The sequence below is a fragment of the Sparus aurata genome, chromosome 7 (genome assembly GCF_900880675.1).
Source record: "Sparus aurata chromosome 7, fSpaAur1.1, whole genome shotgun sequence".
Classification (NCBI taxonomy): Eukaryota; Metazoa; Chordata; class Actinopteri; order Spariformes; family Sparidae; genus Sparus; species Sparus aurata.
In genome coordinates, this window is record NC_044193.1 from 9,756,378 (window position 1) to 9,779,628 (window position 23,251).

General features: G+C 40.5%; 1 protein-coding gene across 1 annotated transcript; it reads left to right on the plus strand.

Annotated features, from left to right (window-relative positions):
• The first annotated feature begins 1,860 nt into the window (after window positions 1-1,860).
• LOC115585381 (immunoglobulin-like and fibronectin type III domain-containing protein 1) lies at window positions 1,861-21,487 on the plus strand. The gene is made up of 27 exons (XM_030423714.1): window positions 1,861-2,024; window positions 3,908-3,982; window positions 6,719-6,778; window positions 8,304-8,426; window positions 8,587-8,726; window positions 8,846-8,945; window positions 9,151-9,193; window positions 9,297-9,483; window positions 9,697-9,907; window positions 10,689-10,961; window positions 11,625-12,047; window positions 12,226-12,330; window positions 12,414-12,551; window positions 13,190-13,390; window positions 13,665-13,781; window positions 14,599-14,723; window positions 16,403-16,544; window positions 16,684-16,977; window positions 17,622-17,918; window positions 19,041-19,220; window positions 19,308-19,436; window positions 19,618-19,926; window positions 20,150-20,235; window positions 20,330-20,522; window positions 20,602-20,898; window positions 20,980-21,306; window positions 21,400-21,487. Exons 2-27 carry the CDS (start codon window positions 3,937-3,939, stop codon window positions 21,402-21,404), a joined length of 4,551 nt encoding a protein of 1,516 aa, XP_030279574.1. The 5' UTR covers window positions 1,861-2,024; window positions 3,908-3,936; the 3' UTR covers window positions 21,405-21,487.
• Window positions 21,488-23,251: the final 1,764 nt, after the last annotated feature.

Sequence of the window (23,251 nt, forward strand, 5' to 3'; positions counted from 1 at the left end):
GCATGACATTTCATCAATATAAGGAGGGTAGGCTGAGGGGGTTTAATTCCTAATCCTGGTGGTTTATGTGGGCTCAGGCCTACTCAAGAGCCTATTGAGATGCATTAGAGGTACTGCACGTGGAAGGACAAGCATAACAGGACACTGGCACCATTTGGACCTTGGGGTGGCAGATTCTATGAATGTCCTGTCGAGACAGACACGCTCAGAAGCCTGTATTTCCATTTATTATACAATCCATAACTTTCTGTGGTGTGCCATTTAAGGGAAGCAGATTTGGTTGAAGTGTCACGTGTGTTTTGTTCAAAATCAGAATGTTGTCGGAAAAACACTGTACGCACTTTTGAAACATGTTTGTCCCATTAAGTTTAAAAGTTGGTGTAATACTCAACTGGGGGATCAGAATTCTAAAGCCATTTTGGCACCAGGAAACTAAATAGTTGGATGAAAGTTGAGGTGATCAGAATTAAAAAGGGGTTTCTCCTCTGTACGATAGCCATTTTAGGAAATCTCAAACTCCACTTGTCAGGCTCTTCATTAGTCAGCTGTTAGGCTTGGCTGTGCTTTTAAGCAGACTGCTTGTACTGGCATGCTAACGTGGTTATGCTAGGTGTCATGTTAGCCACGGTGACATGCTTTCTCAGGACCACGGACATGTTTATCACACTTAACGGCAATCCAATCAGTAGTTGTTCCTTTGAACCAAAGTGTTGGACCAACAGAACAAACGGCATTGCCTTATTTTAGAGCCACGCTGCTAATGTGGCAAAAAACACAAACAGGTTTCCATGGAGAGAACATAACAGGAATTAAATATAGTCACCTCCCATATGGAAATTGGAGCAGCAACTGCAAAAACAAAGTGTGTTAAAGTCAGCTGGAGATGTTTATCACCTTCTATAGTGACATCTGTTTACTATTGTGTCACTATTGTATTGTCCATTGTAAATGGTGCATATTTTAATATTTTAATGCAATAACACACATACAGCTTGAACTGTTCTGTGTTGACTGTAATGAACATTCTGATACTTGACCTTGACACCACTCAAGCCTTGTTCCTCAGTTGATCTTCTCTTTCCAAAGTCATGACTGCCTCGAAGCAGAAGAGATTACACCACATGAATGCCACAACCTTGATTATGCAACACATTGTAATATAAGAAGAACACGGCAGACGAGGGGGGTTTAGTGTCTTGTTTACAGCTTATGCTCTTCAATAGCGACGGTGGCGTTCAATTGACAACCAAACTGTGAGTTGGTTTCAGCATCGTGCCTTGTTATAGGTCAATAGAGTGCAACTTCCAGGTATGTGGTGCGATTTAATGGCAGTCCCTTCTTCATGCCAAGTTACCTGCTAACCACCACCCAAGGTCACAATTCAGTCACCATAATTCAGTCTGACGTTACAGCTCAAAATCTAATCTATATTTTTTTCTTTTATACGTAGACATTTGCCTGTATTTTCAGCAATCACGAATCCACTTAACGGGAACTGAAAGCACCACTTTCCAAACTGCACTCTCATCCTTTCCCCTCTGACAGTTCAACGTGTACCTTATCTGTAATGTGGCGTCTGTAAGAATCAGATACCACACAAACAAAATTAACTCACCAATCATTTTCTTGTCAGCAGCTGCTCTGTGAAAGATGAGCACGCTGTCATCGGTAATTACTGCGGTGTGAGACAAACTTCGCCACTAACTTGTCATTGGTAGCCCTTCCCTCTCCCTCAGGCTATTCATCCCTCTTTACCTCATCCTGTGCCCCCACCACCACCACCACCCACACCGCTTCCCCCTTAATAATAACCCACCCGCTTTGAGCATCCATCTGACTAAATAGAAGAAGAAGCCTCTCCTTGACAGCCACTGTCAAGGCACGAGCTTGCCAGGCAGCAGAATCAAGCGTGTTTTCCCCAGAGGATTTAATATCCAGTGAAACCCAGCAGGCAGCGGGGTTTATACAACATCTATAAACCAGTCTCAGAGACTCAGTGGGAGTCAGGGCAGAGCAGTAGACAGGTAAACCACTCTTCCTCTCTGTTTGTGTTTGTAGTGTATGACCAAGGGTGCATTCTGACCACGGATCAGCGCCAACTTTTTTTTGTTTTTTTATGATATCCGGGTGGATTACAGTTTATGAAATGATAAGAGGTAGAACAGCATTGAGAATTTTACAGGATGCTCTTGAGAGGAATCCAAGGTCCCTACATGAAGGGAGACCGGATCAAAGAGTTGTTTTCCACTCTTTGTTTGGTTCTGTACTGTAGGCATGGTGATGTATGAAAGATCTTTTTCTGTCTTCAGTCCTTTTATCGCCTTTTATTTTCAGTCAACGATAACACAAATGCCAGTTTGGCATCCAACGCAGTTTTCCTTGTCACTTTGAATATGCACAGATTCATCGTGGTATCTTAACGCTCCTGCAGTCTTTCTCTTTGTTGGGTTGTTCATTGTATTTTTCAGTGGTGTACTTTAAAGAGCGTATACTGACTTATTGAAAGCATCAGATTCTGAGCATTTTTTGCTTCTGAGAATGGAGATCTGAGAGCAGTCGGGCTTTGTGTAACCATCTGAAGTTAATACAGGGTCACAGCTAACTATAGCTTGGGAGTCGAGCATCATCAGTGTTAGTCCTGCGCTCAGTATGACTTGGCCTCTCAGCGACCACAGTCTTAATGTTTGTAAGCCCTCAGATCTAACAGTATGAATAAACTCCCTGTCAGGGAAAAAGTTCACTGATATTTTTTTGGTTTACACAACAAGCAACTGCTAACATCTCTTTATAAGAAATTCATAAAAGGCATCCAATATTAACTTCAGAGAACATATAAACAGATTTCGACAAAGCTTTTTTTCACTGAAGCTTGTGAACTGCGGGAACTGGTTTAATCCACACTTCTCATGTGCAGGAAATGGGCTACCCGCTGTGCATCAGGCAAACAGGATTTAAGAAGCATCAAGCCACAATCAACGTAATAGGCTGACCTTTTGACCTCGTTCCACATATTAGCCTCAAGGGATCGTGTGATTGAAACAATTATATACAGTGAACCTCATTTATGTTTTATGATTAATGCAACCTTTGACACAAGCACAGAATAGATCTCAGTGTACTGTGAGTGCATTATTTAAATATTAAGTAAAGGGTTGTTTGGAAGGTATCTGTCATAGCCGTACATAAAAACTGAAGGTAACACACAAAACTCACTATACATTGTCTTTTAAAGTAGTTTTAAGTCGTTCTACAACCCTGGTGTTGAAAAGACACTATTTAATTAACCTTTGAGACACTGACACAACTACTTAGCATAAGATTAATTCTATTCTCGTGTAAGTACCTGTAGAATTAGGACAGGACTTTGCCGGTGCAGTACTTGTTAACATACAGTATTTATGCTCAGCAGCCTGGAGGTGCTGTGGAAAATATCTTAGCAAGTGGCCCCACTGAAAGGAGCTCTGCAGTCCTTGTTAGAAGGAAGTAAAGTACAGCTCTATTGAAATAAGCATTGTATTATATAGCATATTATAGACCATAAGATTGTCAGTGGTATCATTACTTCAGTACGTTTCCTATACCATGATGGTATCAAAATACCAAATCTGTTAAAAAAATAAAAATAAAAAAAAAAACTGATCTAGAATCAGATTTATAACCCATTGTGGCAAAGAGATTAACATTATGTGTTGGTAGATATTCAGTGAATTTTTTCAGTGCTGTGTGCAAGTTGTAATAGAGAACATTTTAAGAAAATATCCTATTTTGTGTGCATTTAACTTTTACATTACAATGTTCTTTTTGCAAAAATACCGTCTAGCAAGAGGTACGTAAATGCAAAGGAACATTGATGTCTTGTCTGACAGTATCACTGGTACCAATGGTTATGTTCCTATTTCATTTGCAGGTCACCACTTTCACAGTAAACTCACCAAAATGTGGAAAAGAGCAAAGACTGAGGGTTCCGCTCCCAGCAGACGAAGTACAGTACTGCAATCCTTCCCTTCCCTTTAAATGTCTTATTTTATTTTCCGCTGCTTATTCCTGTTTCATTGCCCTGATTAAAATAATAATTAAGTGGTAATAAAGTGGTAAACACAGCAGATTGAGGCAAGCTTTCAGTGGAAGTTTTTGAAATGACCAATTAAACTTTTTCAAGAGATTAACATTAGACTGTGTATCATGGACTGTGCTGTATAATTAATTTGTGTTACATTTCTTCATTAGACTGTAGGAGGAAAGAAGGATTTCCTCATTTTATACTTTCTTTTTTTAACATTTCGGTATTTTCTTACTAGCTTGGGTATAAATTTGAGGAAAGTATGATACAAACTGTAACAGCTTGAAGCCAAAAAGTCAAACTTATATAGGACTACAGTGCAATCAAAACAACACTATAGTGTATAACTGCTGTATTATTTTGCAAAAGAAAAAAAAACACTGAAATTACTTCATGCATGACAATCCATTTCACATGTAAATATGTGAACAAGAAAAGCAAAGATAACATTGACAACATCATTTTATAACAATACTTTGCAGTGCTAATCTGTAATGAAAAGTCTGTGTTAGTCTTCAACATCAGCAAACTAGTTTTATTACTGTTTCATATACAGAAAAACTGTGCGAGTTCATCCATCATCAAAAGTGGTGGAAATGAGCTCCCATTAATCCCGCCAAAACATAACATATTGCAGGAGTCGACAAACAATTTAGAGAGTTAAAAAAAAAAAAAAAGGAAAAAAATCACTCTGTGTTGTATACGCTGACAGATTGTACATCAAGACAGCCGCGCTAAAACACTTTGAAACATGAAGTGTTCTGGTGTATCCGCAGAGTGAGTGATGATCAGGCTTTAACGATACTTCACAGAGAAACTGGAGGAATATTACTTTCCTTTAAAATGGCAAAATGAAAGTCTGTTGCTTTAACATGTATTGTTAACATGCGATTAATTCCTGGCTACTATCTTGTAAATGTTCATTGTTTTTTTGCTAACAAAAGTGCTCCAACAAAACACAATTTTAATGATTGTTGCTATTTAAAGAGTGACCTAAAATGAAAATCTGTCAGTCATTTACTGTTAAAACATTGGTTATTGTATCTTAGGGCGAATGTCTAATGGCCTTAAAACAAGAGTATGATATTTTTAGGCTATATACACAATATTTTAGTGTTGAATGTTGTTTTTTTTATCAAAACATTATCAAAAATACCATCAATAATGTGTGTATTATGACTAAGTGGGTAAAGGCATTTACTGGTAAGAGACTGGTAAGTTTAGAAAATTGAATCACTTGACTGTAATGGAGCCTTTAAAACCTGAAAAGACAACACTTAAACCTCCTGTTGTCTTCAGGTAAAAAATTACCCTAAACTGTGTTTAGCAGACAAAATCCCTTAAATGTTTTTTCAACTTGAAATTTTATGACTTTTCCTAAAGTGATCCCAACATTAGAAAAGGGGAAATATTGCCTTTATTCATATTTCCATGGAAGCTGTGTGGATACAAAGATTGTCTTCGGGTCATTTTTGCAGTTAAAATCACAGTCACAGAGTCAGTTAAAGACCACAAAACACACACACACACACACACATACACACACACAGTGCTGAACCAAAAGCTTCTTGTGCAGGTGCAAGGGTGGTATATTGTTTACCACCTTTGCACTACCTTAAGAAATAATAATAAAAATAATAATCTTCTAAATCTACTTTAGTAAAGAAAACACATGACAGCTACGTTGAAAAAAAATCGGGAGGTGTCTACTGAATGAATGCAGAATGTCTTTCTGCACAGTAAAAATGGGAAAACTCTGATATTCACACAGTTTCTGATGAATGACAGGTTGTTTCTTCATGCAAAACAGACAAAATGAAATTGCTTTATTTTAGACCTTCAGTGAGGGTGGGTCATTTTTGACCCGGACCCCTTGACAAGGGGTGTATACAGAATGTGAAAACAACAGGAGGGTTAAATTCATCAGGACATAAACCTGAATGACAGTGTTTCTCCATGAACTGCAGAAAGTTTGATTCATCAACCTAAAATGTTCACAACTCGTTTATGCTGCCCCTAAGTGGCCAAAAGTCCCTCATGGCAGCTTCACAGAAGCCTTTGGTTCGAACTATTACATTACATTTCAAGCTGCGTCCATAGAAGACAATGCACTGTGAAAAAACATCCACAAGATGTACAGCGTCTCCCCTCTACTTTATCCTTTGTTAAAATTCATGAAAACTGCGCAAGCTGGAGTTCGCCCGGCTGACAGGCACTTCAACAGCCAGCTGACTAAAGGTCCTCTCGCTCAGGCTTCAGCGATAAACTGAGGAAGAGACGAAAACAACCTCGGATTAAGGTTGCCCGTCTGTTGCCCTTTGCTGCGACCCTCTTGGCACTTCAGTTTATTCAGGCCTCCATGAGCTTTCCTATTTCCACATTATGCCTGGCTGGGTCTTCACTTCAGCCTCTCCTCCACCCACTGTTTATTTAAGTCTTTCACTCAATTTCACTTCACTCTCTCGAAGGGTAATATTAATGCCTGGCTCGGATAATCCTCAACATTTCTGCAAATATAAGGAAAACACTTGGTGACATAACATGCAAATAATCACAAACAGCTTCTGTTGGACATGTGCTGTACACACACCACTTGATGACAGCAATTCAGTGTACACTCATGTACATCTAACTGAGGGTATTTTTCTTTTCACACAGATTTCTCCATCGTTCATCAGTACATCCAACGCTTTAACGAGGTGTCTGGCAGCAAGTCAGGTGAAATACAGGAGCTGTTTTTGTTTCTTTTCTGAATAGACAAACATAGAACGTTGTGTGAGTTCTCCATTCACCACTGTATTATCCATTATCGTGAATAATAATTGAATAATACCTCAGGTATTATCGAACATCGTGTCTGCTTGTGACTTGTCCTGTCTTTGCGTCGTTAACCTGAAATGTGTATTTACTGCCTTGTAAAATCGGAAGCCCTCAGTTACACGTCTGACAGGCTGCCGGTTCTCCTATTTTGGTCCTTGTCATAATAATCATTAATCCCCCGGATTAATGTTGTTCCCCGTCGACTCCTGCGTGATCTCTATCTTTGAAAACACCCGAAGGCTGATAAGGAAATGCTCAGCGACTAAGCAGGTAGGCAGAGGATCGCAGAGTGGATTCCAGGCACTGCTGAGGAAATGAATGTGTAGTTTTCATTTTACTTTGTACGCAACGTATTGGAAATGTGTACTACAACTGAAATGATCAGGAGATCGACTGATTGTGGATTGACGGATGAATAATCTGCAACTATCTTGGTAATCGATCAATTGTTTGGACTCATTCTTTTTTGTTTAAACTTGCCAAACAGCATCCTAAATGTGATCATGTGCTTCATGTAATCTTCATTTACTTTTTGACCTTTCAAAAAGGAAAAATAATTAATTGACAATGAAAAATAATCGTCCAGTTCAGCTCTTACTTGTGCATCTATATACACGACCTACTTTTTGGTATTGCATTGAACATAATGATCAACTGTTACGCAATGACGTGTGCACACTGTGAAATTGCTTTGACGCTGACTTTTTGCAGTGAACGGCTGTAGAATAACAAAGAAGGAGCACTCTACAATGTCTGAGTTTTTGTTCTCATCACATCATGTACAACACATATGAGGTAACTTCTGCCTCATAATCTTCATTTAGCTGCATTGAATTTCTCATATGTCGAGATAAAGGGTGTAAAAAATAAGAACGTGTGCTTTAAATGTAAAAGAGCAAAAAGACATCTTACAATGATAGAGGCATGTTCTCTTATTAGAAAATCATCATTGGGAGAAAAGGTGTTGGAGCTCCATCTTCATAATTTACAACATTTTAGAATAAAGCATAAATATCTTAATTGATGTTAATGAGCATTTAGCTGGAACAACTGGCGTAGCGTAGAGTCATTCGTAAGCAATAGGAAAACTCATACATTAAAGGAAACACTGTGTTTGCATGTATGTCACTATTGTTCAATCTTTTTTTAGTGTATTTGGGATCTGTGTGGCTTCTCTAATGGAAAAGTGAGGCAATGTCTCTGCCAACACGCACAAAAAGCACAACAGGGATACGTTTGACATTCCTGACATCTGCTGGTAGAAAAAAAAAAGAAAAAGAAGCCCGTCTACCAAAGGCATCACTCCCTTGAAGCCCACCTTGTTTTGGCTTTCACTTTAAAAGAGGTTGTTAAGTAGTATCCCAAGCCCGTAATTAACAGACACTTTTTATTTTTTCTTATTTTCTTGACTGGCTTTGTTTAGCTGTCACCCGGAGGAGATCTAAGACGTCTGGGGTGATCATCACGCAGTTTGTAGTAGACTTGCCGGAGGGGAAAAGCACCCCAGATTTCCAGTGTAAACCAACCCCAGTAACTACCCAGGAAGGTAGGTTTTGACATATTTATGTTATTGTATAGTCACCTAAAAGAGATGCATAACAAACACTGACTGTAACTGATCAAATAAAACAAAGGCAACTTGACTGTTTTGTTTTGAATTGTGAACTCTTAAAAATCAAGATGAAATGTTTCCGTACACTCTGAAGGGAAATTAGCTGTTTTCAAGGCCACAGTGAATGGAGATCCAAAACCAGAGGTGTCATGGAAACGAACTAAAGGACTGCTTTCGAACAAGGACAAATTTCGGAGTAAATATGATGAATCCACTGGAGAGCATATATTAGAGGTGAGTGACTTCATTATTTCATAAGTAACAAAAAGTAACAAAAATAAGTGCTTTCTGTTTTGTGAACTCAATCTCTGCATCCGATAATTTGACACGCCGCATGTTATTTGGATTTCTAGATTCACAAAGTGACTTCTGCGGAATCGGACACATACAAATGCCATGCTGTGAATGAATTTGGCAAAGCTGTCTGCACGGCAACCTTGGCTGTGAATGATGGTAAGAGTTGTTCTAAACATGACTGAACATTCATGTTGCTTGCCAGGATCGAGGGTTAAGATTATGGCAGTCTGGCCATGTAATTAACATCAACGTTCTTTGAGTGATTTCACTTCAAATAGTAGCACAATAGTTTTATCTGTCTTCAAACCGAAGTAAGGGCGTGAAAGACATTAAATACTTGAACTGTATTTGTTGCTTTTAGCTTCAACAAATCCTTCAGATTTCAGGAAACTGCTGAGGAAAAGGTAAGGAAGAATTAAAGCCCTGATATATTAAAGATATTTCTGCTTATGGGTGATTTTATTCATTAATTCTTGTCCTTTTTTCAACATTTGTCTATACCTTCAGTAAAGTGGAGGAAAACCAGCCGATTCTACCAAATGAGGAAACCGAAAAAAGATTCTGGGATGCAATGTGTAACGCTGACAGGAGAGACTATGAGCGCATCTGCAATGAGTTTGGTGTTAAAGACATGGAGTTTGTTCTCAAGAGACTGGAGGAGAAGAAGAAGGAGAGGGCACAAAATAAGTATAAGGTATGTCGGAACAGCAGTTCTCAACTTAGATCGAATGTGCTGTTTTCCAAAAAAAAAATTTATCCAGTACGTATATTCACATCGTTTTGAATCAGAACTATCGTTAGACAGCTTTCCAAACACGCATGATAAAAAGTGAATTGAGGTTATTTTTTCCATTGTCACGACACATGAGCTTAATATTGTCTGTAACTCCTGTGTGTACTGTGTCAGGACGGTGTGATTCCTAGCGGTCCCTATGATGCAGACGCAACACTGAACCAGAACCTGAAGAGTGCTGATGAGACGAAGGATTTCAGTGTGACGGGCCTGAGGCAGAAGGACACGTGGCTGAATCAGGTGGATGTTGAAGAGTTCAACCTCCTCAACAGAGAGCTGAATCAGGTGGATGAAGAGGGCCAGCTCGTCCTTGCGGAATATAAACGTAGGTTTGAATAAACGTTCAAGAGCATCTGGGACTGAAAGCTGTTGTCCATGTGTGTTTGTCCAGTCTTTGACAACGCTTGTTTATCAAAACAGTTCCTTCAAGGTCCCTTTCATAATGATGACAACCATTTCATAGAGAGATATCTTCCTTCTAGACCTATATTCAATTAAATACAGTTACGTTGTGTCAGTCCCTCTCAGATGAGCTTGTACCCAGAGGACTCAGCAGCATTTCTGGATGCTGTTTAATCAACCTCTACAAATGCAATTACAATTAAAGTAGCTCTTTCTGTGAGGTAGGAACTATATGTGGATGGATATCGTGGATCATTAATGGCACAGTCCTTGCTATTGTGCATTGAGAAACATTGGACTGTTGAAGCTTGGCCCATCCTTCCTTATGAAACAATGTCCTTTTTCAATTGCAATCATGATCCTATCACCCGTTAGTAATTTACCTGGTTTTTTTTTAGCATTTGGCAACTTCCTTGCACCAGTTTTGATCCTATCCCAACTTGTTTGTATTGCTGGCATCAAATGAAGAAACACACATGTAGTTACAAAAATCAATTAAGTCAATGAGGTAAAACATTAAATACATTGTCTTTGTAGTGTTTCCAATTGAGTTTGCTGTATGTCAAAAAGGACCAGTGAATATCTGTATTGTGTTCTTATTTTCATCATCATATTTTGTTGGAATCAGGACTGAAGCTTTGTGACTAAAACTGAATAGACGGCAAGGGCTCACTGACTTCTGACTTCTGTGTGTTGCTTTTTAGTTTCCACTCTGGACTTTGTTGTCAAAATTCAGGAGGTTACTGCTCAAGAAAGAGAGGATGCCCTCTTCGAGTGCGTCCTGACACATCCACTACCCAAGGTCAAATGGATTGGCAAGGGCAACGCCCTGGAGGACGGAGAGAAGTACAGCATAACTGTGTCGGACCACAAGCTGATCCACAGGCTGCTGATCAAGGGCTGTGAGCCGCTGGACAAAGGCATCTATTCAGCTGTGGCTGGCATTTCAACCTGCAGTGCCTGGCTGGTTGTGGAAGGTAACACCTTATAGTGTGACTGACCGATAACGGACCTTTTGACATGAAACAGTAGGGTGAACACAGGTGTTAGCAATGATACTGATTAAGAGTCAAGGTGCTGCTTTTGTGCATGTTGGCCCAACAGAAAGTCTCCTCTACTCTACATTGAACTGAGCCTTAACCAATTGTCATTAATTAAATCTTCTATTTCATGTCGTCAATATGGCTGCCTTGAAAAAGGTCTATTGATTGGTCATTGTAGAGATGCAAGGATCAATTGGGCAGAAGAGACCAGAATCGTCCGGTTTACTGCTCGATCAGCCCTGACCAGCCAGCAGCCAATCAGTGTCAGACATATCAAGTCTTTCACTGCGTTTTGCAGTCTCGCTTCAATTTGCTTTTCTCTTCTCCTCTGCTGCTTGTCTGTGTTTCACAGCAGGAACAGATAAGAGAAAGGGTTGTTATGTGAAATGACAACAATGTGCATTGTTAAAATCGCCTTGATCTGTTGCAAAAAGGAAAAAAAAAGACTTTTGAAAAAAAATCGTAACTGGACAGGAAAATTGCAATCGTTGCATCTCTCTGCTGAAGTGATCCTAATCGCTGTCATAATTACGAGCTATGATTTTTCACAGCTAAATGTGAGTTATGTGTCATGTATATTGTATTTCGTCCTCTAAGCTGACAGGGACCCTGCATCTGCTGGTAAGAAGATAGCTCGTAAAACTACCTTGGCTGGCGGATCAAGGGTCGACCTTGAGAAAGTGGCCAGAGAACAACAAATGAAAAACCGAGAGGAGATTGAGAGGATTTTAGCGTCAGTGAAAGCAAAACACGGGGAAGGACAACTGAGAGACGGGACGACAACAACCACCGGTGGGAGTGATGGCGAAATAAGTGCAATCACTGGATCGGGTAAAAGCAACGGAGCGGGAAAGAACAAGACGAGAGGGAGCGGAGGGAACTCAAAGAGCAGAAACTTAAAAGGAGACGGCTCAGTAACGACTTTAGAAGATGTAGCAGAAGAAGAAGATCTGAAAGTAGAAGGGCCAAAGAAAAAGAAACACAGCAGATCTGGCCAAGCAGATTTTGACAAGGTAACAGGTAAAGTCGATCTATGCCTAATGCATTCTCACCATCAGCAGTGAGTAATTAGTGGTGGTTGTGTTTTTGTCAGTTGTTGTTTTTGAAAGAGGAGAATGGATTCAGTTTTTTTTTTATGACTGGATGTCAACCTGAGAGGTTAAAGCTGAACGATTTCATTCTGACTGATAAACCACAGATACGGACGAAGAAGGATATTCTGAAGAGAATGAGGATGTCACTGGATCTGCCGGTGACTCGAGATGCATAACGAATGGTCGAGGGACAGGATATAAAAAAATTGGTAAGAAAATATAGTCAGCTGAAATCCACACGTATTTTATCTACAGTGTTTTATTCTGGTAATTGTTTGTTGTGTCTTTGCAGATTCCAACGGCAAAATTGTTGATGTGGAAAACGATTTAGCAAATGAAGTGGCTGACCGGGATGGAAATAAAGACTCTGCTGGGTCAGTCAGACGCAATGGGGAAAAAAAGAAGGTGCACTGGAAGCAACATACACCTGGTGAGAGACAACGGATCGACTGCATGGATGTATAGAAGTACATCACAGCTACCTCTCGAGATTAGTCAGACTTGTATCAGACGTGCTGGGTGGTTGTAACCACAACAGAATCTGATGGAGCGTCTGAAACACTGCTAACATAGCTCGGTTTAAAACCTTGATGTGGCACAATGATGTGAAAACAGCTGCCAGAGCGATCACAAAAACCCCATTGTGATTTTTTTTTGACAGATAGTACGATTGCGATATGATTTGAGATCAGTGGGGATGATCGTTTTTGCATCAATGTTTTTATTATCACTGAAAAACTATTAAAATCAGAATGGTGTGACATTTTGATGGTGGCTGTTCAAAACAAACATGTTTTATTACATCAGGAAGCACTATTTGTGGGCCAAGGCATCTCTGCAGCATGACAGTACTTCAATATAATAATGTAAATGATAATAATAACATTTTACCTTTATGAAAATATTGATGTTTCTGCAATATGGACATCGCAACATCGCAGTTTTGACAGTATTTTGATTAACTGTGCAGCGAGATATCTCCTGTCCCTGCTGCTCTGGTCTTTGGATGAAATTCATTCATTTCATCAAATAAAACTGCTATGCTCTCGTGTTCTGAACTTACTGAAGACCCACTGAATACAACCGAGTGTATACCACCTGAAGTCTGCCACTCTAACACGGACCCAAATGAACCAGCAATTGAAGGTGAAGATGAAGCAAGCAATGGTGATGAGGAGGAGGAGGAGGAGGAGGAGGCGGACTCTACGGGCCGGGCCACGCGTTCAAGTTGCTCCGAGCAAAGTCAACAGCAACAGAAAGCAGTCAATGGTAAGAGTCCAGTGCATGGAGGTGTAGTTTGGGTTAATGGACAGAAAAATATCTTTTTGCAACCTGAAGCCATTCAAGTTGTTCCACAGCTTGTTCAAGGAGGTCAAACTTGTATGTTTTCGTTGTATGAAAGGCAGTTTCTGACTAAATGACTCAGTTTTGGTTCAATGAGTCCCATACTGTTTACATCTGCTCACTCCGAGACTGTTTAATGGTATTATATTGGGACAAGTTTAAAATATTGTGTGTTTAAACTTTAATATTTTGATATCAGGTGAAAGCACAGGTCCTAATGAACACGGTGAGTGTGACGAGACCGAAGAAGCAACTGGCTCTGCAGCACACTCGAGGCGTAAAAGACACGGCCCACTGATTGAGGACGTGGTGATTGGTAAGTGAGCATTTTAACTTATTGTGACAGTACCACTTTGAGACTGGAGACTATAATGACAAGATTCTGGAAGAAGAAAACAAAAAGCAAAAGCGCAGATTTGTCAATATTTCAGATTTAAACCCAATGCTGATTCAAATTCAGTAAACACATTGCAATTCCTGCAACTAGCCTCTATTATAATGAATGTTAACTCATGTTTGCTAGTTAAATGCTTTCAGTGTGATGCTGCAGTTGGAGGAACTGTTTGCATCAGTGCTCTACAGATAATAGTGAGCAACGTAATAATATCCTTTGTAATTATAACTGGCGGTGTTGTCACAAGTTTAATAACCGATTGGAAGATATCATCAGCATGGCCTCCCTAGTTATTTCCCAATTATCACAATCACAAACCCTGCATGGTGTTTATCACGTTGCTCATGTTGAGCTGCTTGTTTTGGCGCAGCGGGGAGCCTCTCCAGCAGCGGAGCTACCCTGCAAATCAATTTGTTTAGTTGTCTTTATTTGGTTGATAACCGTGAGTGTTCCTGGCAGATCTGCATTTGGTTAGAGAGTGTCGATTTTATGTTAACAAAACAATACATGTTAAATTAGAAATGTGTGGTTTTTGAAAATACTGTAGCGCAAGAATGAGAGAAGAGAGCAAAACAACCCCATGCAGAGACTGAGATCTGTCTAAAGAAGAAAATAAATAACTGAAAACAAGAATTGGCGCAGCATAAGATGAAGAAGATGTTTAAACATTACACTCTGAATCGTATTTGCTCTTTGGTGCAAGTCAAACTACACATGGTGCCTCCCTGTTCTTTGTTAGATCCCGGGGTTCAGTTCATCTGCGGTCTGTCTGATGTCGACGCGATCATCAATGAGACTGCTGAGTTAACATGTAAGCTCAGCAGCGAAGACTGTGAGGGAGCGTGGTTCAGAGACGGCAAAAAGGTTAGTCGAAAAGGTCAAACTCATCATTTTCTTTGCAGCTGTGTCGGTGTCAAGGATGCAACATTATGGCTGCCAGCTGATCTGAGGTCACTTAAACACCCGTCGTTTGAAAAAGTTTCACACATACACCCCAAAATCTGTCTAAAACATCTTCATTGGTCATGTATGTTCACAATAAATAAATGTAGTCTATAAATCATGTGTTTTGAACACTGTTTCGTTTGAACCAACAGTAGCCTTTTAACAAGGTCCGGCAGATTTCCTGTCTGGGGAGTGAAGTAGTTGGAACCATTATTAAATTAAAACTAATATTTTTAATATCTTGGGGTGGCTGTGGCTCAGGGGTAGAGCCAGCAACTTGTTATCGGTCACTGGTTCGATTCCCCTGGTCTGTATGTCGAAGTGTCCTTGGGCAAGATACTGAACCCCCAAACTGCTTCTGATGTGCTGGCCGGCACCTTGCATAGCAGCCAAGTTGCTTTGAATAAACACATGTTCTAAATGTAAATGTTGATTTATTTCTTTGACTTTGTAAAGCATTTTAAAAACCATCAGCACTTTGTAACTGATTTTATTTCAATAATTGAGGTAATTGCAATTTCTTGTTGTGTATCTGCACCTTTACTTCCGTTTAAAATGATTAACATTAAAAATTAAATTATAATGCATTATGGGTGCAACTAAATGATGTGCTAGTTAGGGGTGTGCCAAAATATCAATACTACGATATATCGCGATATTTCGTCTTGAGGTACGTTATCGATACACTGGTGCCAAATATCGATATTTAAAAATGTTTAAAAAAAAAAAAAAAGAAAAGAAATAAATATTTTTTTTTTTTTTTTTTTTTTTTTTGGCCCACCACCACCACCCCTCTTCGGAGGACAGCTTTATCTTCATTCAAACATAGGTATACAACCAAATAAAATAAAAAAAATGGTTTAAGTAGCTCTGAAACCCACACATATAGATATTTAATGATAGTTGTAGTCAGTGTGTGTGTTAAGAAGAGACACTGTGCAATATACTCTTTGTTTACTTGGCTGTCATTCATGTGAAATTGATTGACAATGTTTTGTAATTCCTGTGAAATGGATTCAGCGCAGTCAATAAATTCTGAATTTCTTCAGTGACACAGATATTGTGATGTATCGTGGATGAAATTTCTTGCAACATGTCGATTATCGCAGAATCGCTGTATCGTGATATTATCGTTATCGAGAGCAAAATATTGTGATGGTATTGTATCGCGAGGTACCTAGTGATACCCAGCCCTACAATTAATTCAATGGTTGTATTGTCGTGTTCACTCACAAGATGTCACCAAAATCACACTGTCCCTTTTAAAATCTTTCAGAAATTGATGTAAGTGTATCGAATCATATCATTGGCTGAATATCGTGATATATATCATAACGTGAGCTGAATATCGTGTATCGTATCGTATCGTGAGATTAGTGTATCGCTACAGCCCTAGTGCTAGTGCACCTGAACAAGGATAAGATTGTTTTCTTAACTGTCAACCATCAGTAAATGGATTCAACCATCAAAAATAACTACTCATGCGCAGTTGTTAGGTCGCTCTGCTTTGCTTTCAGACAAAATGTGAATAACAAATACTCAAATTTGCTGTTGCTCACTTTGTTTCATTTAATCTGTCTGCGCCTTTCCCTATTCAGATATCCCAAGATGACAATTTTGCTATAACTAAAGTTGGTGCAATTCATAAATTAGTCATAACCGGCTGCAAGGAAGAGCACTCTGGGAAATACCGATTTGAGGTGGATGGTCGTAAAACGGAGGCAATGATCAACGTCAGAGGTTTGGACTTTGATGATTTCATGATAACAATGATATTTTAGAAATATTGCAGACATAACTAGACAAATAATATAATTACAGCCACATGTCAGAATCAGATTACAGCTAAATATCCGCCCCCCCATTTTTTTTTTTTAAGATCCCCCAAGAATCCGCCCTGAAGACCTCAGTGATTTCATTGAGCCCGTGACGGTTAAAGTGGGCCAAAACGCCATCTTCAAAGTGCATTTTGTCGGCCATGAACCGATAAAGATTCAGTGGTACAAAGAGGGAGAAGAGCTGCAAGATGGCACCAACACAAGGATCGAGAAATCTGGGAGTCGCAGCCGCTTGCTCCTGAGCAGGTGTCAGAGGAAGGACACGGGAGAGATCAAGATCAAGCTCAAGAACGAACACGGCTTCGTCGAGGCAATATCGCAGCTTATTGTGCTCGGTGGGTGAATGAAGGACGAGGCAGGAATACAAACACAGGAAAATTACCCACATATTCTTTATGTTCTACATAAAACACCAATAAAGAAAGAAAAATCTGATTCAGAGGAAATCCCTAACATCTAATTCATTGCGAAATTCTAAACTTAACTCTAAACATATGCCAAATGATGCAATTTGTGCAGCTAGCTGAGCAGTAGAAGTGTTTTGCTCTTGTAAAAATCTTTATATGAGCAAACTGCAGTGTCCTTAAATGCTTCATAGCTTCTGCACATAACAGTAAAAAATCAGGTGAAGAGGATGCCATATTTCACTGAGCCCCATCTGTGCCTGGACAGATTTAGGTACTTATTTTCCAAACGCAGCTCCCTAACTATCACATGATTGACTTGAAGCAGAATCCCGCTTTGTGATAACTTGTCAGATTAAAGAGGAGTTTTGGAAATACACTTCAGAGCCTGACAGAAGTTAGTTAGTTCAGACTTCTGCTGCATCTGCCGCAGCTGCCGGCACCAAAACTGTCACACTTCTTACCATGATTATCTCGCAGTGGGAGCAATGTGTCCCAAGTATACATATATTATTCGTCGTCTCACGTAGGAAGGGGTTTTCAAACTTTAGATGACACTTTGTTTGATGTTTCAGATAAACCCACTTCACCACTGGGTCCTGCGGAGGTAACGGAGAACTCACCGATGTGTATTGAATTCAAGTGGAGGCCACCGAAGGACGATGGAGGCTCGCCTGTGATCAACTACGTAATGGAGCGACAGCAAGTGGGACGCAACACCTGGAAGAAGTTAGAGGAAGTCCCCGGTGTGCCCAGCTACCGCGACACAAACGTGGAACACGGGCGGAAATATTGTTACCGTATCCGGGCGGTAACTGCAGAAGGCACGAGTGAAGTGATGGAGACTGATGAAATGCAGGCCGGCACGCTGGGTAAGCCAAACTGGTAGTTGTGTGTGTGTGTGTGTGTGTGTGAGAGAGATATCTATCAGGTCTGGTCCACCGACAGTATGATGTCCCAAAGACAGGGACGTGAACATTTCAATCCTCCTACATCTATTTGTAGTGTATTCTTCTAACGTGTTGTCCAGTCATTACCTCTGCCGCCTGATCAAACCTACAATTTTTGTGGGTCCACTCAAGAGGCAATCAACAGACTGGACATGGCACAAGTCAATCACAGGCCTGACACTTGCAGAAAAACACACACCTGTGGCTTATATGAAGCTGAAGTTTCCAACTGCATGTCTTTGACCTGTCCGAGAGACGGATGTGTTGACAACCTCTGTTTTGGAGACGTTGCCTCAAAAGAAGTTCATGTTGAACTGTGACAAAAATTATCCATCTTCTGTTCAGTTAAGAGAGCTGCTCACCATTTCCCCAGTTTGAGTCCCTGTCTGGTGTGCACATATCAGAGGAGCAGCTCATTTATGCCAATTAAGAGTGTGTGCAGCGAGTGAGATAAATACCAAATGAAATATCAGCAAAGTGTGCTTTTCCTGCCTTGTCAGGTCCAAATGTGTCTTGTGAAAAAGAGCCATGTCATTATGAGCAGATTCTCTGTCACTAGTGCCCCCTGCTGTTCTCCATCAACCACTGGACCACTTGCTACTGGTCTACAGTACACGCTCTCTAATAACAAGTCTAAATACTTGTCTTATCAACGTCACAAAACTGAAAAAAACTTTCGATTTGGAATGGTTTTCTAAAGAAACAGGCTGCAAACTCATACGAGAGAAACAAAAATCTTGCATTTTTGATTGTTTTTTGTCACTTAACTAATCAGTTAAAAGTAATTTCAGTAAAAGTAAATGATAAAACAATATTAAGAATAATAAAGTGGGGAGCATTTTCTTCAAAAAGGATCAACACAAAACACTGCACAGGTCTCGTCTAAATCTAAGTTTAAGTCTCTGGTGTCCTAGTGATTTGCTTTATTTGTGTCATTACCAGAGTAGATATATTGTATGATAATAATTCATACTGAACAAAGAGGAGTGTCAGACTACTAAAATTCAGTCTGTCTGTCTCCTGTTTTGTGTCTGCATGCTTCAGCTTTCCCCGGCCCTCCGGCACCTCCGAAGGTGGTCAGCGCCTACGACGACTGCGTCAACATCTCCTGGGACTCACCGAGTAACCGAGGAGGTTCACGCATCCTTGGCTACATCGTGGAGAAACGCAAGAAGGGGAGTAATCTCTGGACCGTTGTCAACGCCTTGGATGAACTCATAAAAGGTGTGCATTTCTATTCGACTGTGGTTCAACCAGACAGCACTGAAGAACACAACAAACTAACGTTGTGTTGTTTCTCTGAAATTCCAGAGAAGAAATATGCAGTGAAAGATGTGGTGGCAGGTATGGAGTATGAATTCAGAGTTACTGCCATAAACCTCTCAGGAGTCGGTGCATTCAGCAGCCCGTCGGAGTTTGTTTTCGCACGAGACCCAAAGAGTAAGTGTTGCAACGGGTGGCCTCCGTTAATAACCAATGCATTGCAGAAATAATATTCATGTGCATGTTCAAATTGTGTAAACTTAGACATGTTAAATGCATATATTTCATAATAACTTTAATAATACCTATTAAATCTAAATATTTGGTAATTTGTGACTTATAATTTTGTGTTCCCAAGAGCCTCCTGGTAAGGTTACGAGCCTGAAGGTGACAGAAACTTCTTACAGCCACATTGTCCTGACTTGGACCAAACCTGAGGACAGACCGGGGATACAGGATGAGGCGAAGGGATATTTTGTTGAGATTCGGCAGGCAGAGTGCATGGAATGGTCCCGCTGCAACACCACCCCCATCATCACGACATCCTACAGTGTGAAAGGCCTCAGGTCCATGGAAACGTACTGGTTGAGAGTGATAGCTATCAATGACGGCGGAGAGAGTGCTCCTGAGGAGCTGCCCAACTACGTCACTGCTATGCCCTCACCTGGTACGTCACCGAGAACAAAGTTCAACTGTCAAAGTTTCTTTAAAATCCTGTGTAGCTCTTATTATTTGTCTTTTATTTAAGTGATAAGGTACTAACTCTTTACAATTAGTTACTCTGGATGAAATGCATATGTTTTGGAAATTATTAGATAGTGGAATAAGCTGTCTAAAGAGGAGTTATACATTGTCTAAAAAACTTTTCATTGTTTCGTTCATTATTCCAGTGAGGCCAAAGTTCACCAACCACAACATGAAGAGTTTCAGGGTGGTGAGGGCAGGAAACTCTGTCAGGATCATAGTCAACTTTGAGGTGAGATTTATGCTTATTATTTACATACTGATGAATCGGGAAAAACTTACTTAAATTACTGAAAAACTGTATCACCAGTGTCTCTTTTCGACAGGCCTCCCCACGGCCAGTTATCGTGTGGCTGAAGGACAACGCGCCGGTGACAAAGCGAGTCACAATCAGTAACTCTGACGGCTCGTCCCAGCTGCTGATCCCCTCCTCTGAGCGCTCTGATTCAGGCATATACTCCATTGTGGTGAAAAATCTTGCAGGACAGGAGACATTCAGTATAGAGGTCCGGGTCACAGGTAAAGCTAGACTTCAGGAAGGTATATTCTCTTTTGCATGTTTTCATGGATCAGCCAGTAAAACTGGTTGTGGTTACAGATGATCCAAAGCCTCCTGGACCAGTAGAACTGGAGGAACACGTGCCCGGCACGGTGACGGTGATCTGGGAGCCTTCTCCTGATGAGAAGCGTGACGACCGCCTCCACTACACAGTGTCCAAACTGGACTCTACCAAGCGCACATGGACCACGGTGGCCGACAGACTCTTCAATAACAAGTTCACCGTTTGCAATATCATGCTAGGGAGGGAATATAACTTCAGGGTCTACGCCAAAAACGACATGGGCATATCTGCACCCTCAGAGTCGCCAACCTGGGGCATGGAGAAGAAGAAAGGTGTGTTCTCTAACGACCCCAAAAGCCAAATAATCAGTCCTTCAGGAAAGATACAACTTTAAAGTTTCTCCTCTCTTATAGAAAAGTTTGCGGTGAGCGTATCGACCGGAAAGGACTGCGATTTGCGATGCGCTCCAACCTTCATCGTGCCTCTTAAACTCCACACTGCACCCAAAGGCTACGAGTGCTACATGAGCTGCGCAGTGAAGGGAAACCCACAACCTCATGTCACGTGGTACCGGAACCACATCAGCCTGAACACAAACACCAACTACTACATCTCCAACACCTGTGGAGTCTGCTCCATGTTGATTCTCCGCGTAGGCCCCAAAGACATGGGAGAGTACACCATCACCGCAGAGAACGCCCTCGGACGGGCCGAGTGCTCCACCGTGCTCAGTGTCAGAGGTGAGAGATGCAAACCCACCTGATTTGAATTCAGATGATCTGTAAAAAACAAAAAAAGGTGTTGCTTAATCATGTCGTCTCTCTCCCATACAGAGTGAAGACACCAAGTAGCAGCACGAGTAGGAGCAGTGTTTATTTGAAAGTTCAGATATCTGATACTTGATGTTTGTGCGCTCCTCCGATGTAACACACCAGTGGCGATAAGAAAAAGACATGTGGAGTTTGTTGGATTGATGATGACATGAAAATAAAATAATTTCTCAAATAAAATAAAAAATGCATTCTTGACTTGAAATTTATTCTTACTGTGTCTTTCCATCCAGTGTTTTAAAGCCACTTACAGTAATTCATACATACATTCATGCTGTTGAAACATGATCAACAGGAAATGGTACAATTTTTAAAAGCCCTGCACACCTACACACGTTTTATTTTAATTGGACCTCGATTTAAGTTGGGTGGGAGGTGTATGATGTCAGCTCATGGGATGGATGGAGTTCAAAGTTCACCTTTTACTATGTCAATGTGCACGATCAGCAACTAAAAACACTCAAGCCCTATGTTTAAAATGGTGAAGTTAATTATTCTAGTGTGTTTTATCACCTTGTTTAGTAGAATATTACACAGGTAGACTACAAACTGTAACAGGAACATGCTCAGGTGTGGGTGGGCTCTGGGTGAAGGGGCAGACGAAGCACAGGTGTGATCAATAACATTAACGATGGCTCCATTCCATTCAGTGTCACAGTCACGTCAACGAGAGAACGCGCACAATACCAGAGCCCTGGTGCGACCTCACCTGAATGGAATGCGGCCATCATCAGTGTTGTGAATTCCACCTGTGCTTCTTCTGCTTTGACAAGTTAAAATGTCCGCCATGAGAAGGGTGTACGGTCTGTGATTGGGAACGAGAGTGGCTGTCTGTGTGAAACTCTGTGACCGACTGCCAATTTGTCCAGGGTGTGTCCGCTGATCAGCCAGCAGTAGAAGTTACAAACTCATACAAGAGAAGATTGATGTATGGATTCATTTTCATCAAGACACAAGTGGAACTGATCCAACAGGGAAAGCAAGAAGTCAAAGGCTTATACAACAGACCCAACCCCCCCATATTTAAATAATCAAAATGCGAAGTGACAAAATAATAAACAGAGAAAAGTTGACAGTAACTATAGCAGAAAGAAAGAAAGACCTTTGTAATAACTATCATTAATAAAGGGTATATTTTTAGTGAAATTAACCGTAAAAAAGGTTCAATATGTAAGAATCTTGGTTGAAAATATTCTTAACTTAAGTACAATTACCAACAATTTTTTAAAGAATTAATAATTTTGACATTATGACTTCAGTCTATTGTCCTGCAAAGCATGTTTAGCATACTAACCAGCAAGCTCAGACGCATCCCAGCCCCAGCTCCTAGTCTGAACTGCTAACTGCACAGCTAACTGAGCTAACTAGCTAAAGGCAGTTAGCAATATGCCCTTATCTGTTTTGGGTATTTTCCTCCTTTAATCAAGAGTTGCAAATTGTGAATTGCCTCACACTTGATTTTTTTTTAAATAATAAAATGTCATTAATTAAGCAATTGTTTGTTGTAAAGCTGCAACCAATTTTATAATATAGATTAACCACACTACCTTATAGTTATAGAGTGATACTGATATATTAAAATTTAAATAATAAGCCCCCTGTAAGGATTAATAAGAGATGTACTCAAAGCAGCAAAGGTCACGAAGATGTTAAAACATGACCTTTAACAGAAGCGCTGCCCTTCAGTCTGTCAGTGTCAGAGTTGATGATGCAGTATTGGTACAGAGGCAGACACACAGTGAGCGTCATCGTTTCATAAGGTCACAGCAAATTAATCTTCGACGGGCAGCCACGCGGTCTCCTGCCAGCTCACGTCTGCGTGCCCGCTGCGGGTCCGCACGCAGCTCCGGGACGT

Bases quoted from the DNA above. Each gene is read 5' to 3' on its own strand.
- LOC115585381 (XM_030423714.1), top strand. From the start codon at position 3,937: ATGTGGAAAAGAGCAAAGACTGAGGGTTCCGCTCCCAGCAGACGAA. The intron at 10,962-11,624 runs GTAACACCTTAT...TCGTCCTCTAAG, and splicing joins TGCCTGGCTGGTTGTGGAAG to CTGACAGGGACCCTGCATCT. The intron at 19,221-19,307 runs GTGTGCATTTCT...CTGAAATTCCAG, and splicing joins CTTGGATGAACTCATAAAAG to AGAAGAAATATGCAGTGAAA.